General features: G+C 36.1%; 1 protein-coding gene across 8 annotated transcripts; it reads left to right on the top strand.

The window, feature by feature from the left end:
- The first annotated feature begins 205 nt into the window (after positions 1–205).
- Positions 206–6572, top strand: LOC113766118 (serine/threonine-protein kinase 19). 8 transcript variants are annotated; one of them, XR_003467794.1, is made up of 10 exons: positions 206–379; positions 529–602; positions 770–850; positions 948–1040; positions 1383–1502; positions 1975–2046; positions 2553–2630; positions 3171–3368; positions 4095–4181; positions 6007–6572. XR_003467794.1 is itself a non-coding variant. In XM_027310540.1 (9 exons), the coding sequence occupies exons 1-8, from the start codon at positions 280–282 to the stop codon at positions 3360–3362; spliced, it is 810 nt and encodes a 269-aa protein (XP_027166341.1). In that variant the 5' UTR covers positions 206–279; the 3' UTR covers positions 3363–3368; positions 5047–5516. The 8 variants fall into 8 exon arrangements, 5 of the variants coding, with proteins under 5 accessions (XP_027166341.1, XP_027166166.1, XP_027166295.1 ...); XR_003467793.1 differs by lacking the exon at positions 6007–6572 and adding an exon at positions 5047–5516; XR_003467792.1 differs by lacking the exon at positions 6007–6572 and adding an exon at positions 5047–5516 and having other exon boundaries at positions 4095–4364.
- The last annotated feature ends 13533 nt before the right edge of the window (positions 6573–20105 follow it).

The following is a 20105-nucleotide window of genomic DNA, read 5'->3' as shown; positions in this document are numbered from 1 at the left end:
TTTTTTTTTTGTCAGCGACGATTGGCACAACCCTTAGATTTTTTTTCGCTGCTGGTGAGGTTTGAACCCTCACCAACAACCCAAGAAGGGACTTAAGTCCCTCCTAGTGGCCACTGAGCCATTGCCCAGTGGTTAATAATACTGTCTATCTCACTAAGGATTTATTAATTTCAAGATCTGGCCACTGCATCATAATTTTCCCAAAGCAACCTAAGCGCTACGGACTCTAGATAGCCAAGTTGGACGAGCTCAGAACCGTAGCTGAGAATCGTAATCCCGATGGAAGCAACGACGTCGAAGGCATCGACCGGCAGAAAACGTCAACGAGAGCAGGAATCTTCGCCGGAGACTGAAGCAGCCGACCAATTTGTATCACTAGGTCCGTGGAATTTTCTAGTCTGGCAAAATGCTTATTCATTATAATACTCTATTAGTAGAGCAGTATGAAATTGAGAGAGCGAATACTGGTAATTAACCTCGGGGCATTGCGATGCTAATTACGACAAACATGAATGCATGCACTTGCAGAGGACAATCTAATTTTTAGCGACACCTTGGTAGCTCTTCGGATGATGCGTTCTCAGTTCCCTCGAATCGAAAAGGTATTTTCAATATACATTTTTGTTCCTTTAATTGATGACCGTGATTGATTATTTGTGCTAGTCGATCAGAGCTGAATCGGCATTCATAGTTTTAAGTGTTAGCTGTAGCGAGAAAGCCTGCGTTACAATTAGCATGAGCTAAACATTTAAAAGCATGCTGGAAACAGGTTTCAATTCAGCCTTTCATTTTAAGGTCACAATTATACAGCTGCGTCAAGGACAGGACACAAGTGGATAGGGAATTAGAGGTAGGTGCTGCTGCTGCGGCCTGCAAGCACGACGGAGGTTTGGTTTTGTCAGCCTTTCTGTGGCAGACTAATTCATTTTAACTTCGTTATTTTGCAGTCTCTGAAAAGGGAATGCATTATACGTGTTTTTAAATTAAATACTGGACAAGACGATCATGCTGTAATGTTTGTGGATGACTACCAAAGTCAGGTTAGTTGGTTGCTTTACACCTCCCGTGCAGTGTCACTTCTTTTTTGGTTAATTTGACGAATGGTGAGTTATGTATCCGCGTTTTATCTGTAGAGGAGATACTTGTCCTACAAATTTTCTTTTCTTTTTTTCTTCTTTTCGAGCTTATTCTTGATAGTAGTAGTACTTTTATGGTCTCTATATTGTACAACACAATTTTCAGGTATTCTATGTCGTATGCCTTTTAATGTGCTCAAATCCTGGAAGGCATTGTTTTATAACATGTGCTCATGAGCAAGTGAAATTTTTAGGTACTTTAGGACTGCTTTGATCATTTTGATCAACTCCAATTTTTTTCTCTAGATTGAGCGTGCTGTCAAACGACTTCAGACCAAGAGGCAAGATGATCTGACTGTTTTTGATTGGTTTAAAACACACGTCATTCCTTCCAAGCTGGATCCTAGTATTGGACATCAAGAACTTGTAAGCAATCTATTGCAGACATTGAATGTCCTAACATATTGCTTGAATGATAAGAGGTCGTGGCTTACTTTTCTTCACAGATGCATGGAAACGATTTTGTGTGCAAGAGAGTATCAGAATCATGTCAATGAGTTCTTTGATGTAAGACAGTTGAAGGATGTTACAAAAATAAGGCTTGGCAATCATTCATGTGATGTCAAACAGGGGACACTTGTTTTCTGTTTACATCTTTCCATTGATTATCTTCCTCTTTAACTGGGTTTTACTTCTTGTCTCCATAATTCGACAAACCTGATTTGTCTCAATTTAGTTTATGATGGTCATGCATTTCTTTGACAATGGGCACAAATAGTATTAGAACCTGAGTTCTAGGTACTTTTATATGGACTTTTTTGTCGTGTTCTTTGACCTTCATTCACTAATTTAATGATTTGAATGTTTTACTCTTGTCCTTTTTTTTTTTCCTTGATAGTTTTCACTTCTCTCATTGGTGGGAAAGGTAAAAGAGGAACACATCTCTCTTCTGATTAATGCTGGCCTTCTTGTAAGTGTATATAACTTCTTCTTTTTTTCACTTTTGTTGAATTGGTACAGTTATTTGGCATTCATTTTTTTGAGTCGATTCCAGTAGTCTAGAATTGGCTGGGAGCTCAAAATGAATTGGCACTCCTAGATTTCTGTTCTTTTCCTTATTATGTATTGGAATAGTTTGGTTGATGTGTGCAGACACTACTATTAGTAGTTGTAATTGTAGTACAATGTAGCTTAGAAATGTATGTAATGGGCTGCCTGAGGGCTTTAGTTGATTGAAGGCCATTGTGTTTTTAAAGCACCTTTATCAGGAGAAAATTGGATTTTGTTGTTTGTGGATTTATATGGGATAAAATTGAATCATTATGGTTGGCATGCATGGGAAAGTGATTATTACTATTACTATTTTTTTTGGTTTGCTAGTTGAATGTGCTTCTTTTTCTATTTTCGCACTCCAGTTGGTCCTCATTCCTATATGTAATATGGATTTTTTTCCTGATGTGGCTTTATTTTTTTCAGACTCGGCAACTTATTGATCCCAACATGTACTGGTTTGCAATTCCAAATATTGGTTCGGTACTTAAGGGCCTGTCTCAGGTTAGAATTAAGATGCTGTTATTCCTAGTATTTTTCAATTTTAGCCGTCTTTTCTTCAACTCCCAGAAAATCCCTCATCAACACATATGCAGATTTAGGGGCTGACTCCATACCACTAGTACAGAAGTGGTGGTATCCATCAGTTTATTTACCCATAGTTTAGTTTGTCATGATGCCTGCTATGAGTTCTTAGTCTTTAGTTACAAATATTGCTCCATTAATCATTTAATGGGTTGACTGGATAAAATGTATTGGTAATTTCTTCTCTTCTAAAAAGAGATTCTCTCACTCTCTCTCTCTCTCTCTCTGTCTGGTTGGGGGGGGGGGGGGGGGGGGGGGGGGGGGGTTTGCAGTGGTGGTGGGGAGGGGACAGGGGACTGAAAGAAGATGGGGAAGAAAAGCTGTGATACATGTTATAATCCCATAACTCCCATACATAGAGAGTGTGGTAGAAGAAAGCAGCTTTTCAAGATGGATCTTAGAATTTTTTAGCATTTGTCGGTGTTAATTATCTTGCATTGATTAGATCTTTTATCTTAGGGAAGAAAAGAGCTTCTCTCTTTTCTGAACCGCAGGAAGTATAAGGAGATGATGTTGGCTCTTTTGGAGAAGAAACGCCTGCATCATTCTCTACTGGATATGAGATTTCATCTTAGAGATCTAATTGGTTCAGGTCACCTCAAAACCATTCAGACACCCAGTGGTTTGGTTGTTCGAATTGCTAAGGATTAAAAGCAGGTAACATAACTAATCCATGTGATCATCTCCCAAAAAATCTTATTGTCACTTTGATGCATGTCAAAGTTGACCTGAAAAACTTGCCGTATGTATGTTTTGTGGACACATGTACATGTATACATAAAATTTATTGGAAGAGGATTTTTGCAAGTTTTTTTGACATGTCAAAGTTGACCTGAAAAACTTGCCCTGTATGTGTTTTATGGGCACACGTACATATATACATAACATTTACTAGAAGAGGATTTATGCAATCTTTTTTTACTGCCTTTTGTTAGGTAAGATAACTAATCCATGTGATCGTCTCCCAAAAATATCTTATCGTCATTTTGATGATTGTCAAAGTTGACCAGAAAAACTTGCCGTGTGTGTGTTTTGTGGATACATGTACATATATACATAACATTTATTGGAAACGGGTTTATGCAAGGTTTTTTCACCGCCTTTTGTTAAGCAAGATAACTAATCCATGTGATCATCTCCCAAAAATATCTTATCATCACTTTGATGCATGTCAAAGTTTACCTGAAAAACTTGCCGTATGTGTGTTTTGTGGACACATGTACATATATACATAACATTTATCAGAAGAGGATTTATGCAAGTTTTCTTACCGCCTTTTGTTAGGGATGGCTTTTCAGAGAAGCTTCACCATGCTATAGGGGTTGTCATGGTGCACAACAGTTTGACCCTATATGGATTTTAATTTGAAGAGGTTTTGTGCAGGTTTGTACTGACTTTTGTTAGGGATGACTCTTCAGAGAAACTTCACAATACCATAGGAGTTTTCATGGTGCTAAACAGTTTGCAAAGGTCAACCTCTCTTTCCTGTTAAAGTTGGTGGTCATACTCAATTACTTAGTGGAAGTTGGATCCTGATTATCATGGTGGCAGTGAAATTTGTGTGCCCAGAGACCTACCAAAATTAAATTAGACATACTGGCATAGATTCATTGACGACAATAATACTTGCATTCTGGAGATTGTTTGGGAGTGGTAAATAAGATACAGTTCCTTTTTTTTTTTTTTTGGTTTTTTGTTTTGCTGTTGCATGTGTCTATTTAAATGCCTAAGAATTCCTTGAGAAGACTTTCATTATGGGGGAGGAGTTGACATTATGGTTTAAGTTTTGAATCATCTAATAATGTCATTATATTATAGGGTATGTTATGAAAAACTTTTATGGCTGGTTATCTTTAAATAACTGATTATCTTTGGGTTCTGGACATGAAATTTCATTTTCTAGATTATTTTGAGTAGTTCTGACAGTTGCATGGTAGATGTTCATTTTTAAGGGCCTCTGTTGGCATAGGCAATGCTTTGACATCGCTTTGCCTGTATGTTCTGGCATTGTAACGTAGTCTGAACCATCTAGAGTACTGCACTATAAATTATTGTTGTCTAATTATGAACAGTACTGTATTAGTCCTTGCTATACAGCATTACAATAAGGATTAACTTTTTATGCGCTGACAGTATTGTGATTTTTTTACACTAGCAGCTTTAAATGTATGCCACATGTGCATGGTTTGAATTTCAAATTTGAATTCATGTTATATGGCATGATCTAAATGTGCTTGTGTGAAAAAATCTTTACACTGATAGTGTATGGAAAAGTTATCCTTACAATAATTGTTATTTTGTTTATAAACGATACCCTAGTACTACTGGTTCCCAGGAATGGATCTGCAGTGAAGCTTAACCTATTTTACCTATTCACAAGAGTTGGTGCAGTTGCTTCGGTAGCTGAGCAGTCAAAGGTGGCATCATAAGCATGAATTCTTGTTGGTTTCAGTATTTTTCTTATCTGAAATTTGTTTTTACCCAACAAGATTTGTCTTTGTGAAACTCAATAATGCATGGAATTTTTGGTTTTGATTGAGCTATTGTACCATGAAGAGTTTCAGCTCAAGTATCATTGAGTTGGATGGAGACCTAAACCCTGTAGTATTTCTTTTCTATGAGCTAATATTTATTACCTAATAATTATTTAAAGGCAAAGATTAAATCAAACAGAGTGGATCTGAATTTTTAGCTTAAATGTAATGCTCCATATTAGCATGCTTGTCATACGAATGCTGATGGCTGACAATTGTACTGTTTGCATTTGTTCAAGTTGAACCTGTGTGTGTAACAAATCTCTCTATAATTCTTGGAACTTTAATGGGCTGTACTGATGATTTTGAAGATTTAAGGTAGATTGCATAGTTTATATCTGCATGTATATATATATATATATAAATAGATTGGGATCTTGATGGTGCAATCCATCCACAAAAAAATTCTTTTAATTGTGGGCCTAGCATGGTTTGCCTTTTGCTATGCTTTTGTTGTTTCGTCCTTCTTGTCCTCCTCCCCCATTTCTTGTTTTTTTATCAATTGTTCTGTAGGTTTGTTAGTTCCCTTTTTGAAAGACATAAAGCATTTCAATCAATTTGAATGGTGTAACCGGATTATGCCTGGTGAATTTTCCTAGCTTATGTTCGTGGATGCAAATTGGGCTTTAATTTAGGTTCGTGGATGCGAATTGGGCTTTAATTAATGCATGCTCAAGTTGGGTTCTTTGATATCCCCTGCTTCCATACATATGGTTAGATTTTCTTCTAATTGTTTCTTCATACATATTTAACTTTTTTAGGGCTAGATGTAGGGAGTGGATGGGTGGAAGTCGGTGCAATTTTATACATGGTGGTGATGTTTCACATCAGGACATGGGGAACCAAAACTTGCTCAAAAATAAAAGATGATAGGAAATGTAGACCCATGTTTGGTTTGAAGTAGCTGTTGGGGGGAGACGGAGAGAAGCAGATAAACAACAGTACAACATGGTACATAGGATCCTGCCCTGTTTCGAAATACTACTATTTGATTCGTTCAAGGGTTGGGACATGAGATCACTTCAGGGGATATTCAATCATCTGCGGTAGGAATATGCTGGGCTTTGCCTGCCCGGTATAGCCCTCCCTGCTTGTGCCTAACATCTTTCGAGTGATGCCACATAAAGTAATTCTGCAAAATTTTGAGGCCCATTTGGGATGACGCGAGATATGTCAGCATCCAGTAGGGAATCCCACGGCTTTGCTTCCGTGTCTCTGCTCACGTGTTTGTCTGTTGATTTTGTCTGAGAATGATTTGTTAATAGGAAAGACTTTGCCACAAGAACAGTTTGGTATTATTTTACAACAAACTTTCATACTTTATATGTCGATGATTGTTCGATTCTGCACACCATTATTTATATATACAAATTTTGGCAAATGCTAATGGTCTCACTCTCTCTCTTTTCCAATTGTAGCCGTTATCTTCTCCTTTTAATCCCCGTTCCAGACTTCATTTAGCGTGAACATTCATGAGACCTTAGTACTTAATTATTATTTTTTTTGAATAAAAAAGCGATGCATCGACAGCAACTGTGGCTAGGGAGATAAACCCTAACTTCTTGTGGACTTCAAAAGTGTATAATATTATAGTGTGGCTTTATGAGGACCTTGGAATTTATAATTTTAGTAGTTTTGTCCTAATCGAATTAGATGATTACGATAATACGACGAAGATTAAGCCTTTCTTGCTAGGCGTCTACTTGCGTACTTTTTGTGTTTTGGTAGAAGAGGTACAGCGGAGGTGTCTCTATTCTGTATATTGCTGATGCTGTTCAAGTCACCCATCGTAACTTAATCAGCAGATATCCATCTAGGAGTTGAAGAATATAAAGGCTATTTCTTAGGCTGCTGAGGAAGAAAGGCGTGACGCCCATGGTTTTTCTTGCACCACACACTAAAGTGACGCTCCCCGGATGGCTGTTTCTTCAATAATGCCTAATTTTATGGGAAAAGAATCAAGAAAATGCTCGTTAGTGTGTGTTGTGTGTGTGTGTGTGTGTTTTTTTTTTTCTGAGGGTCCCAAAATCCTCTCCTGCCTGTTCTGCGAGGTTGATAGCGTAAAAATGCCAAGCCCAGCCGCTATATCTCCATTTATGGCGGTGCTCCTTGCAATCATTCGCCATAATTGCTTCTCTGATTGAGGGCGGGCCTTGTTGAACAGCATTAATTTTCGATGCCGTTGTGCCATCTGGAAAAAATTAGACGACTCCAGTTTTTAACATGGCAAAGATTGTGGGACTCAATTAAGCTTCGTCTGAGGTGACCAGTGGCAAGGAGTCACCATCTGAACGTGAACCCATTGAAATTGCAAAGCCATCTTTTTGTCTGCAAGGGGAAACCAGAGAAGAATGGATGACCATGCTCGTCCCCTTTTCCACGGACGAAAAAAAATCAATAAGAGGTTTCACGGGACTTGCAAAGAAAGAAGTATCGAATAACTGAAATCTTTGGTTAACCGTAAGGAGGATGGTCCAAAATAGCAATAACTGTCTGAAAATCATATGTCCTGTTTTCTATAATGGCTCGAGGGACCCAAAAAAAAAAAAAAAAAAAAAAACAGTAGCGTCCGTGGATTAGTTTTTTTGGTTAAACGAGAGGGGTGGATGGTGGAATGGATCCAAATCGAGCAATCCATTCCCGAGAGAAATCCAATTACAATAATTGGCGGATCACGGGATAAAAACAGGACTGACTGCGCTGCGTACGTAAGGTCAATGCGTTCTCTTTAGTTCTTGCAGTGAAATTGCACTGCAGGACAACGTCGTGTCTTCCATCGAATTTTACTGTGTCTTTTAAATAATAATTAAATTGGCAGGAGGGAGATAATTTGGGGTTTGGTGTGTTTATCTGGTTGTTAATACGTAAGCGACAGTCTCTCTCAAGACAAAGGGACAGGTAAATGATAGAAAGATTTATTGATGAATGTTTGTCCCATATCTCCATGGCATACATGTCAAGAAACCGAAACCCCCCCCCCGCTCCTCTTTTTTTTTGTAAAAAAAAAATTATTTTGGAAAAGAAAAACTACTTAATGTATTGCAAATAGTACGTTATTTAGTAATGATGGTTAAAGCATATATTTGTCTCCCAGAACGTCATCTCGGCTCTTGTAGCTGAAGCTTCGTTTTCACTGGAACAGTAGTGGTGGAATTCCAGAGTCCGTATACTGGTGAATGTTGGAGGTGACGCGTAGCTAATTGCGGCTGGCCTGAAACTTGAAGATCACGGTTTTTATTCGATATAAGCCCCCATCTAATCCTGACATGGTGCTATTATTGATTGCAGCAGCTCCCATGCGTGGATTAAAAAATCCGTCACTGTTCCGGTGTTTCCAATACCATAATTAATCAGCTCCGCTAATTACATTGGTCCGTCGATGCGAGCTAGCCAGGCTTTCCCAAAACAAACACATTTTACATCCACACACGCTCGCTGACTGCTAATGACTGATCTGATAAAACAAGACATGCTGGACAATTATATTAAGATCTAAAATCTGGGGGCCTGAGGGGGGCTGCAGAAAATTTATTAATAATAATAAAAAAACACCGAAAAGAATGGAACAGGAGGTAGGTCAAGAGGAGCTTTCAGTTGTATAGTAGATCGCGAGCGTGGTGATCGGGTTCAGAAATGAGAAAAGTTGGAAGTTTTTCGAGTGCATCCCGATTCCCATTTCCTGATTACCGAGTAATAATGCATGAAGCAATCTGATCCACGTAATTCTCAGACTAGTATAAAGCCAATATCGAGTGCTTTGACGTAGTGATACCGTGTGGGTCATCCATCATCAGAGAAACGAACATACTACCAAGTGCTAGCTGTGCCCTGTGTGATCCATAGCGGTCCATGGGTGCCCCAATGGCCTGCATCTTCCATGATATCTATCTATCTCTGAGTGTGTGTGTGTGTGTGTGTGTGTGCTGGGTTCTCAGACAGGTAGCCAGCTTGTTGATGTTGGGAGCATATTGTGAATGCGTGACCCCAGACTTTTTTCATACGCATAATTTAGTGTCAATGGATGGATCGAGGGTTGGTAACGGAAGAGTCTTGATGAATAGTTTCCAGAGACATGAGCTGGCAGCCCAGGAACAAGGGTGGAATAAAATGGACACATCAATCCGCGTGTCAGCAGTCGCATCCTTGTTAACATGATTTTCCAGTTTTTTTCAACGTTTCTTATCAGTTCCCATAGCAATGCCAGTCACACGAAAGTTCTTACACGATTTGATTCTTACTATAATACGCTTGCATCTATATCTCATTCTAAAGCAAACTTTTGCACGATCAATCTGCTTCTTGGGGAAGTTTGGTTGCTCCATAGAAGTAGAATTATGGTTCGGATTTGGATCCCCCGTTTTCATGACTAATTCTTACCTGTTCTTTTGATCATTGTCTAGGATTCTTACATCTTTTGAGTAACATCAGAGGTCACAAAGAAGATGCTTGTGGTTGTGTATAACAACGCAATTTTCCGAGTTCTCAAGCCATCGGCAGAATCTTTCGATGTAATACTTTACTTCCTTCTTCAACTTGAAAACGACCTTCGACATTTAATATTCGTAACTAATCTTTCTGGCTATTTGGCCATTGGATGTACTCAGACAATTATTTGTGTTTGGCTATGAGGATTATTTGAAATAGTTTTTAGGATGACAGCACTGTAACGCTTTCTTTCGACACTGTGATGTTTATGAGCTAAAAAAGTGATTAAAAACGTATTTATGATACGGGCAAATAATTTTTTTATATATAATTAACAAGGGATTCGGATATAATTGAAATACATGCAACGCCTATATTTAAACTGGAATTTCTTTCTTGATCTATAAAACGCACAACAGTAATTATAAAGGATGTTCTGGGATTTGATGGTTTGTGGGTAATCTTTATCCAAGGAAAGCATTAAGAACATTTCCCCCGAGAACGCGTTATGTCAATGTAGATTTTCTTCAGACTATATATATATATGTCCTTTGAGTCTCGAGGCTGCTCACTCAGGACTCGGTAGGAACCTTTATAATCAATCATTTCATAGTCAATCAAAGAGCAAAATAACGAAAAATGGAACATATAAACAGTAGTGATAATTCAGTTCAATTGGACAGAAAAAAAAAAAAGAAAGAGTTCAATTTGCCATGATTCAGGTGCATGCATATATACGAGAATGACTAAGCTCAGGAAATGAAACATACATGGGGACTTTGGTACAGCCGGCGTTGCTTTACCCTGTATGAGCGTCAATATGCATACATGATTGGAGAATGATGTTCCGAAATAATTCTAAAGAAGTTAAGAATGATTTGATAGCTAGATTGCCGTATCCAGTTATTTCATAATACCTATAATTAATTAGGTAGGGATTCTTTTTTATTCCTTTAATCCACAGGAAAATGTGTCTGCATAACAACTTAATATTGGATTAGGAGACGATCTTTTCAACACGACGTGGATTATTATTCCTCAAGTATCTTGACATGTGATTTTAGAAACCTCCGTCATTTTGAGAGAGAGAGAGACAGAGAGAGAGAATAAATATGCAATAGGTGTAGTAGGATATTCTTTTTTTCTTTTTTTTTTAATGATGTAGTAGGATATTCATTAAAGATTTACTCAGCTATACTCATAGTTGTTCAGAAATTCAAAGGCTACATGATCGAGGGTTTGACATAGCAGCCAAGAAATGGGTTTAAAGTGAGACAGTAGTATTGAAGGAGGAGCTTCTTCTCCATGGCTGCATCCGTTCCTTTCGCCGTGGAAACTGTCCCGTTTGTCTTCATTTTGATCGTATCCCACTATTAAAAATGAGCAGCTGATTCTTGCAAATGAAAATTACGATGCACTGTTTTTGGGTCTTTGATTGGGGTCTGGAAATTCGGTTTCAAAGGAAAGGAAAAACATGTATATATTCTTTGTTGTAGTGAATTTTTAGGAAAAGAAGAACGAAACTCAGTATAAGCAAAAATTAATTAGCAACGAATACTTGGCGTAGTTTCAGAAAAACACATACACTCGAGGTTACGATTCCATTACCAAACATGTTAATGCGGACGTTCGGCGGGGAATAGAAAGAAAAAAGAAAAATATAAACAAGAATTTGGAGTTTCTTCCATCCATTGTATAACACATGTAGGTTACGAGTACCCTGTGATTTTACTAGGGTTAAATCATTTTTGAGGATGACACTTGCCAATTTATATACATTTAGAAAAATTTTACGATCCCTTCTGAATCTCATAATCTCTAACTAAATTCATCGTACGTTGGATGATGAGATAAATTACTTATGATTTTGATCCTTAGATGTAACAATTTTAATAATTTTAAAATATAGAAAGATATCATTCTTGAGAGACGCAAGATTAAGGGAATGATTCCTAAAGAACCATAAAATTCTTGTTTAATTTAACGGGGTTCATGAGCATGAGTGTCATTCTAAAGCATAGTATAACATCAAACTTAACTCTAAATAGGGATGGCAATTGGGGCAGATACTCGTGGGGGTTAATGGGGCGGGGGGAGGGGGATTTTTTCCCCCAGTTAAAAAACAGGACGGGGGGTGTGGGAATACCCCGTCATCAATTATATGTATATAATTATATAGAAAATATATTTAATTAATTAGTTACAAACATATAATAATGATATTATTAGTTATAAGTATTATATAATATATATTAGTATTTGTAATATAATTGATATTATTAATTAAAATAATAATTATACATGTCTGCTAATAGAAATTATTAATTAATTTTACTAAATTTACGAATACATTTATTCTAAATTCCTAATTACACTTAACACACTAAAACTTTTTTTCCTCTAAAAAAATACAATAATGACTTAGTAATTGTATTTGTTTCAAAAGTGAAAACTTGATTACTTTAATTGTATGTGTCTCGCATGTTAGATTGTCTTCAAATAACTTGTATTTGATTATTTTTATGGGTTTCGATTATGAAATTATAATGAATAATGATTTGGTGATATGTTGGTATTTAAATACTTGATTCTTTGCTAAAATTTGACTATAATAAAATTATATGATAAATTTTTATTAACTCCACTAGTACCCCTGCTGGGGAAGCGAGGTGGGGCCGGGGACCCCTACCCCCGCCCCGTTTCATTCCTAACTCTAAAGGCGTAACAGAAGGCCAAAGGCATCGGGGTGAGAAAAGAAGACCGCATTTAGCCATCAAATTAGAAGACATAATTTGTGAAGGATTTTCCCAAAAGTAAAAGCGACTAATCTTTTCTCGTCATCATATAATCATCGTCACGGAAAAGTATGCAGATTTGTGACAGAAAATTGGGTGCTACAACATAATTACAAGATAAATGGAAAACTTAAAGATGGGTACGTGCCATGGTGTAAAGATTGATGCTGGATTAAAAGCAAGGGATCAGATAAGTCGTGATTGAGAATCCAGAAAGGAAACAACTTTTTTTTGTTGAAATGGATTCATGAGGTGATGCAGATGCAGCAAGGCAGGAAAAAGTTGCAACAAATTAAGGGGGAAAGAAGCTGCCGCTTTTAGCCTTTCCATTTTGTCAAAAAGCGTGCAGTGTGCCATATGTACGTACGAAGTCGTGTGATTTTTTCTTTTTAAATTATTCTCTGTCCCCTTTTATGTATATATATATATATATATATATCTTGTGTCCCAAGTTTCTTCTGAATTCTGAGGAGGAGAAAAGGCTTGGGCGATTCCGTTGGTCGTTAGTAGTGTGTTTGAGTAAACTAAAAACCATGTAAACAAATTTAAAAAGTGGTGTTGAAAACTACGCGCTTGTCAGCCTCATTTCGCGAATCTTAGGATAATCAATCTACATGTGTATACCTTTTTCGACAAACCAAGCTTGTGTGGAAGATATTATCAGGCAGGAATGCCAGCGGTGATTTTCTGAAGGCCAGAGTACGCAATGATGTGGCACGAGATCGAGCGGACGAGTGTACATTTTAGGCGTAGTTTATAATTCAATTTAGCACTTAAAATTAATGTATTCAGATTTTAACATATTTAAATGCGTTCGATAACCAAAAATAGAATATTTGAATTAATTAATCGATACTGAATTTTTTAGTCAAAACTTGCTCCCAAAAATTAAGTGATAAACTATTCATTTATTACTTAACCTATTGTGATATACACTCAAATATTTCAAATTTAGTACTTAATAATTTAGTAATTTAATGAATTCAAATTCTAAAGCCCAAATTTAAGTTTTCAAATTATAATTTTATCAAACGCACCCTTAGTCTAGCATACATAACACTTACAGTAGAAAATATTTCCTAACCATTGGACTTTGGTCCAATGGCCAAGAGGCTTTCCTGTGCACTAGGTTGGAAGTTCAAACCCTATCTAATGTAGTCAGAAATAGCCAAAAAAACAAGGAAAGAAGGAGAAGAAGAGAAGTAGAGGAAGAAAGGTGTCAGGAAGGTATCTACTGTCAGCTGTTGGTATGTCTCTAAAGTGGGACCATGGCTGCTATTCATAGGCAGCAGAAAGCATACGTTGGTGAAAAATAATATACGATAACATAAAAAAGACGGCTAATTTTCTGTGTAGCTAAAAGTAACGTTTAATTTATATTAACAGATAGTAATGTTAAAAAGGAACGTTACGAAATGTACAAATTCAACTTCCCTCTCATGCGCGCGAGACCACACTCGTTACCAACTTAACATAAGCCCAATAACAGACTACACATTATAAATGATGAGAAGTCTCTTTAGTTTTTTGACGTGGGACAAGATCTTTTGAAATATTCCTTTTATTTACAACATCTAATAGTACATTACAAGGAAGCATTGTGCTTCCTTTATTCAAAAAATCCAGAGAATGCAGTAGTTGGCCTTCTCCTCCGCCATAGGATATGAGTAGTGTAGATCTCATAAGATAGAAATGGTGTAAATCGTGCTGCCATTAGACAAAAAAATATATTGTTTTAAATATTGTCTTTAAACCAATGTACAATACCGTAGCAGAGGAAGGCTAATTAGATTAACAATTCCCTCTTGGTGGTACAAGCAATGTACTAAATTGTGCCCTTAAAAATTAATCTCACTTCGAAACTCTAAAGCCCTAAATTCGGTATACAAGACAATCTACGTCAATCTAAATTCCATTACCAACTAAGCTCGGCTGCAAACACATTGATTAGATTAATCATAAAATTTTTTTATTGGACTCTCAAACTCGTTTTTTTTTTCTTTTTCCCTTTCACTTTTTGTCAAGTTTAAAGTCACCCTCAATTCAACAAAATTTCGTTACGTGTGAAAACACAATTTAATCAACTATGTGATTATGATGGTATTGATTCAATTCTCAAATCCTCCTCATTTCCCCCTTCACGTTTGGATTCTCTATCAAAGCAACCAATTCTCATTACCAATCGAATTCAAAAAATTGATTGAACTTCAACTATCGCACGAATGGTAGCTAGACATCACGAGCAATGACATATATATATATATATATATATATGTATATCTATACATAATGTAATGAGAAGGAATGAGTCGGGTATAATTATTTGTCCACGTACTAAATACAATGATTATGAATAGAAATTTTATGTGTAAAAGATAGAGTTGTGAGTTGGACGTGCGAGTGAAAGATGCGTCGGGGTCCCCATAGACCCCATAACTTGTGGGAGTGAATTTGTAGCTAAAATGGACACATATATATAGTATTTGCGGGGGGGGAAGAGAAATAGAGAGAGAGATATGAAAATAAATTATTGGTTCCCATCGATAAGAATGTGAAGCCGTCACTCATTCGCCAACATCACTGATCACACACGCACAGAACCACGCATACGCCTAACTGAAAATACCCACATAGGAAACAAACCCTGACCCTATAACTCTCAATCAATCATTGTATTTTTCTTCCTTGATTAGCAACTCCATTTGTCATTGGTTTTCCGATAATAATCCATGCGTCAGGCGTCCGTGACGTGTAACCCCCTTATTTGTTTGACACGTCACATCATCTGCATTCCCCATTTGGTATTATTCTCTTGACAACCAAAGCACTTGTCGTCTATTTGTGTATTATTATTATTGTGCATTGCTTCTTTTATTTCTGTTGGATGAATTGTTTCGTGGGCCGATTTGTTGAGTTTAATTGAACATTAATGAAGGTGAATCGTAAGTTGGGGTTTCGAACGTAATCACTTGCAGTAATATTTAAAAGGTGTGCAGTAGGTCATTTCTTTGATCCATAAGTGAGAATCACTCCCTTTAATTAATTCCCTTGAATCTTCTTTTAGATAGGATAGGTCAGAGTAGAAATAGAAATAAGAATTGTGCAGGAGTTGACGATCAATAAAAAAAAAATGAAAATGAAGTTGCTAATATTCATCTTCTTTTTTGTTTTGTGAATAATTGATGGATTTCTTTTTTTTTTGCTTGAGATAGAAAAAATGATGGCTTTCTAAATTAGCTAATTAAACGGTAAGTATCGTGGGTAAATATTGGTTCCTCCAACTTGCTGCAGGTTCAAATAGCTGCGGCGATGATATAATCTGTTTGCTTTAATAAGTTAGTGCAAACAAAATTTGTTCCTAAATCCAGCAGGTCCAAGGTATAAGTGAACGAACATTTTTAGATACACAGTTGCCATCCCTATCCTGAATTCTAATCGCCAACCTAATATTCTATCTTGTATTTGATGCGAAAGAAGAATTATGGCAGATTTTATCCTAATAATTAGTGCTTAATAATTGGGGTTAGACATGTGAGAACACAGCTCATGCTTAGCCTTGGACCTTCAATCTTTTCAATAATCTTGGAATCTAGGCCCTTGGTGTCACGCTCTTTTGTGTACCTTTGGTTAGATCGACATTGTACATGCATTCATAATTAATATCAGCGTCCTTTTCCTTTTTTTTTTTTTTTTTACTGCTATTAGTTTGAAGAGTTCAACGATTTGGAAGTAAATTGACTTGTTTTTCATATGAATACCACTATTTTCATAATTGTGAATACTATTTTCGGCATTATTGCCATCTTGATTATTAGCATTATTACTGTTGCGATAATCAATTATCACTTAACTACAACATCAACATGTATGAGTGTAATTAATTAGACGTTAATAAACTGTGAATTAGATAGGTTTACAAATTAACTATGTCATTCTTAAACTGTAATCATCTGATAAACAAAAAATTTCAATATTGTATGATTAATGTCGTCTGAATTTGACATCAAGTTGTTGCACCTCCTAGAATATACGTTAAATGTATCAGATTTAGATTTCCATTTTTTTTTTTAAAAAAAAAAATTTCAAGAAAGAAGTCAATGCATCAGACAGAACTTAATTATTGTTGTGGTGGCAAAATTAAAAGTTGAAACAACTTCTTTTAAATCTGATCCGTCTTGGCTGGCTCTGATGAGTCAATCTCTAATCTATGCTTTTTCTCTCTCGGTTTCAAACTTCATAATCATTGACTTCTCGTACGTATAATTCCAGCTCACTACTGAATGAGAGGTCTGAACAAAACAATTGCCGAGCAATGCAGTTGGGAATGTGCAATCCTGTTGTAAATATGAAAAGGAGTAGAAGAAGAAGAAGAAGCACCATGCATATTATACATAGGCAATGATGGACTAAGAATTTCTGCACCAAATTCTACACTCCAATAAAGGAATGCCAATTGTGATAATACACTCCAATAATCAGCCGCCAATTGCATTTGGCGTTTGAAGAAAAAAGAAGTTTTCCTTGACATTCTCTCCAAATTCAACCCTTCAACATTCTCTTAATTTACTCCCCTAAAACGACTGATACCAATAATTAAAAATGGTTTTAGCTAGCTAGTGGTATTATAATATCACTGAACATGAAGCAGCAGCAGTAGCAGTAGAAAACTGCCCTAGTTTGTTTCTAAACAACTTTTCATTTCACGTCATTCATTCAGTTGAAAGAAAGTGTGATTATATCGCATTTAAGACGTATCCTTTCTTTTCCCTAATCAAGTCGTCCGAGCAAGTTTGCAGGTGGATACAGTTCATGACATAAAATCTTTGTTTGTCGGAACCATCGAATTCATGGAGGAAAGTAGTAGTAGTAGTGACTTTTTATTTCTCCTTTTCTGCTATGGTGACTGTTACGGTACAGCGCCTTGGATTTGTTTGGATAGTGTATTATTTGAAATATTATTTGGAATAATTACTGTAGCACTTTTTGTGATGTGATGTATGTGAGATAAAAAGGTGATTGGAAATATAAAAAGGTAGGTTGGGAAATGTGTTTGTGATGCAAGCATAATATTATTTGAAATAATGGAGGTATCCAAACACTGCCAACGACCGGAAAAGATACCAAAGCACGTGGCACCGCCACGGTCCTAGTTTATTCTTGTAATTTTTTTATTTTTGTTTTTACTTTTCCCCCCTGCCTGGAGATGCTTAATCCTTAATCACCATTTCCTTCTTCTTTATTTACCCTTTTTAAAAAAAAAAAAAAAAGATTTTCCTAATTACTACTAATACCATACATTGTCAAAAGATTTTTTTTTTCTTTAAAAAAAAAAAAAGAAAGAAGAAGAAGAAAGACTCTTCTTTCTTGGGCTCCATCATTAAGATTAGTTGAGCTAAAAAAAAAAAAATTGGACCCTCTAGTGTCCCAATCTCGTACTACAGAATAACACCTTAATCATAATAATAATTATTGTTGGACTGGAGGACCTGTATATATATATTTCTACGTAATTGATAAGTATGTATTTGTCCTTATTTTCATTATTATTGGCTATTGCCAAGCCCACCACAACAAAATTCTACAACTAAAAGGCATGTGGATGCCCTGTGGAGGTGCTGTACCTTGATCATTGGGCACACCAGACATCAGACTGACTGAAAACCAAATTCTGTGGCCTTCCTTGCAAATTCAATTGTACTCTTTATTAGTTGTAAGATGGAGATTAGACGGAGGGAATGGGACTTCTCTCTTATTGGATTGGATGATGATTGACATTCTCACCAATTTTTTCTTTGAAAGAAAAGAAAAAGAAAAAAGAGAATGATGATTGACTGCAGTCTGCATCTGTATCTGGATGCCGCTAATGATTTGTTTTAGTGGATCCACTTTGATTTACTCCTGTGTCAAATTAATGGACCAAGTTTCTTAAATATTAGTAGTAGGGTTAATTTGTCTCTTTGGGGCACTAAATATGGGTAATCATTTTAGAATGTTCATAGTTAATTTGTTTTTCCTTTTTAATATTCTTGTTTGGCGCCTTTAGAGCATCAAATAAAAAAAAAATCATATTAAATTATGAATATATAGTCATACTACATGATCTACAAAAAGATGAGCAAAAGAATATACTAGAAGCATACGCTAGGCTTTAGCCCACGGTAATTACGGAGGCCAAGCACTCTTAAGTTTTGATGACTATGATATGGTTTATGAGTTCTTCTAGTATATTTGTTGAAATCATTTTTAGGAGAATTATATGTATATATATATTATAAATGAGAGAGTTTGAATCCAAGGCATCTTATCACCTAACTCAACCCTTCCCTCCTTCTGTCAATTGATTTTATATTTGATAATAGATATATAAAAAATTCACCAAAATAAAATGTGCAAATAGATAATTATTTGGTGGTAAAACATAGCCATAACTAGTGGTTGCTATAATAAAACCTAAGATTTATTAAATAAATTAAGAACGGAATAATAAGAAGGGTTTTTATAAAGGCACCCATTAACACACCTAGTATTCATTTAACTTACCATATATATATATACACATATTAACAATTATTATCCTCTCATTCCTTCATACAACTTTTCTATTTAATCTTGCTTACCCCTCTCCCTTGTATTTATTTACTTTACCTAATTAATCTTACATTTTCAAAAAATATGATACTTGACATATATTTTAACGAGTGCCCTATGGGCATCCATTAGACAAACCGTAAGAGAAAAATATATGTTATTTGTTAGCAGGACGTGTTGAGTTAATCGTTATCAGGGGTAATTTAGGAAAAAAAGCATATGATGATAGAATTTTCTTTTACACCAAAATCCCTTCCTCCCATTATACATAACAAGTATATATAGTATAGATACAAATATAGATATAGATATAGTGTATAGATTTGTTCACATAAACAAGTCAAAAATTAGAGTTTAGTATATCACAGGTCTGAAATGCAAATTTATAATAGGATAGAGTTCGATTTCAATGATTGTACGTCTCTTAGTGGTTTGGCAGACGTAAGTTCTATGTGGTATTTTCGTTTTTTTTTTTTTTTCATTCTGGGGGAACTAGAAGAGGTTCTTATCACGATATATTTTCCTGGCACCTAAAAAGAAATCAAATCAAATACGTGAGTTTCATTTAGATTTCGAATTCTTTCAGCTTTCAACTTTCGTCCGAATCATGATAAATTGGACAAGTGAAACTCTTAAATATCTGAAAATTTACAACATTCAGTTTGAAGCAAAATCTTCAAATTTGCCATGTGAAACGAAGGAGCATGATACATGGTAAAAGAAAACTTCTTTAACAGAATAAAAGGAATGCTATTAATGAATTGGTCACTCGATTAGTAATTGTTTGTGAAGGAGTGGGCAAGGTACCAACAGGGGTTGGTCCGAGTGGTAAGCGGCTCGGATTCGCTTAAGCAGATCTCGTGTTCGAGTCCTAGTGTACGCAGACACCCCTGTTGGGAGACTCACCCACCATAGCCAGGTGCGCGACGCGGGTCGGGTCCGGATTAGTCGGGGCAAAGTTTCGGATACCGGGCGGACAACCAAAAAAAAAAAGGAGTGGGCAAGGTTGGATATTTGCCTTGATCCTATTGCCACTCATCTAACCTTTTCAA

The sequence above is a fragment of the Coffea eugenioides genome, chromosome 1, assembly GCF_003713205.1.
Source record: "Coffea eugenioides isolate CCC68of chromosome 1, Ceug_1.0, whole genome shotgun sequence".
In the NCBI taxonomy this organism is placed as follows: Eukaryota; Viridiplantae; Streptophyta; class Magnoliopsida; order Gentianales; family Rubiaceae; genus Coffea; species Coffea eugenioides.
The sequence above is the reverse complement of the archived record's forward strand: the minus strand, read 5'-3'. Positions and strand labels throughout refer to the sequence as shown.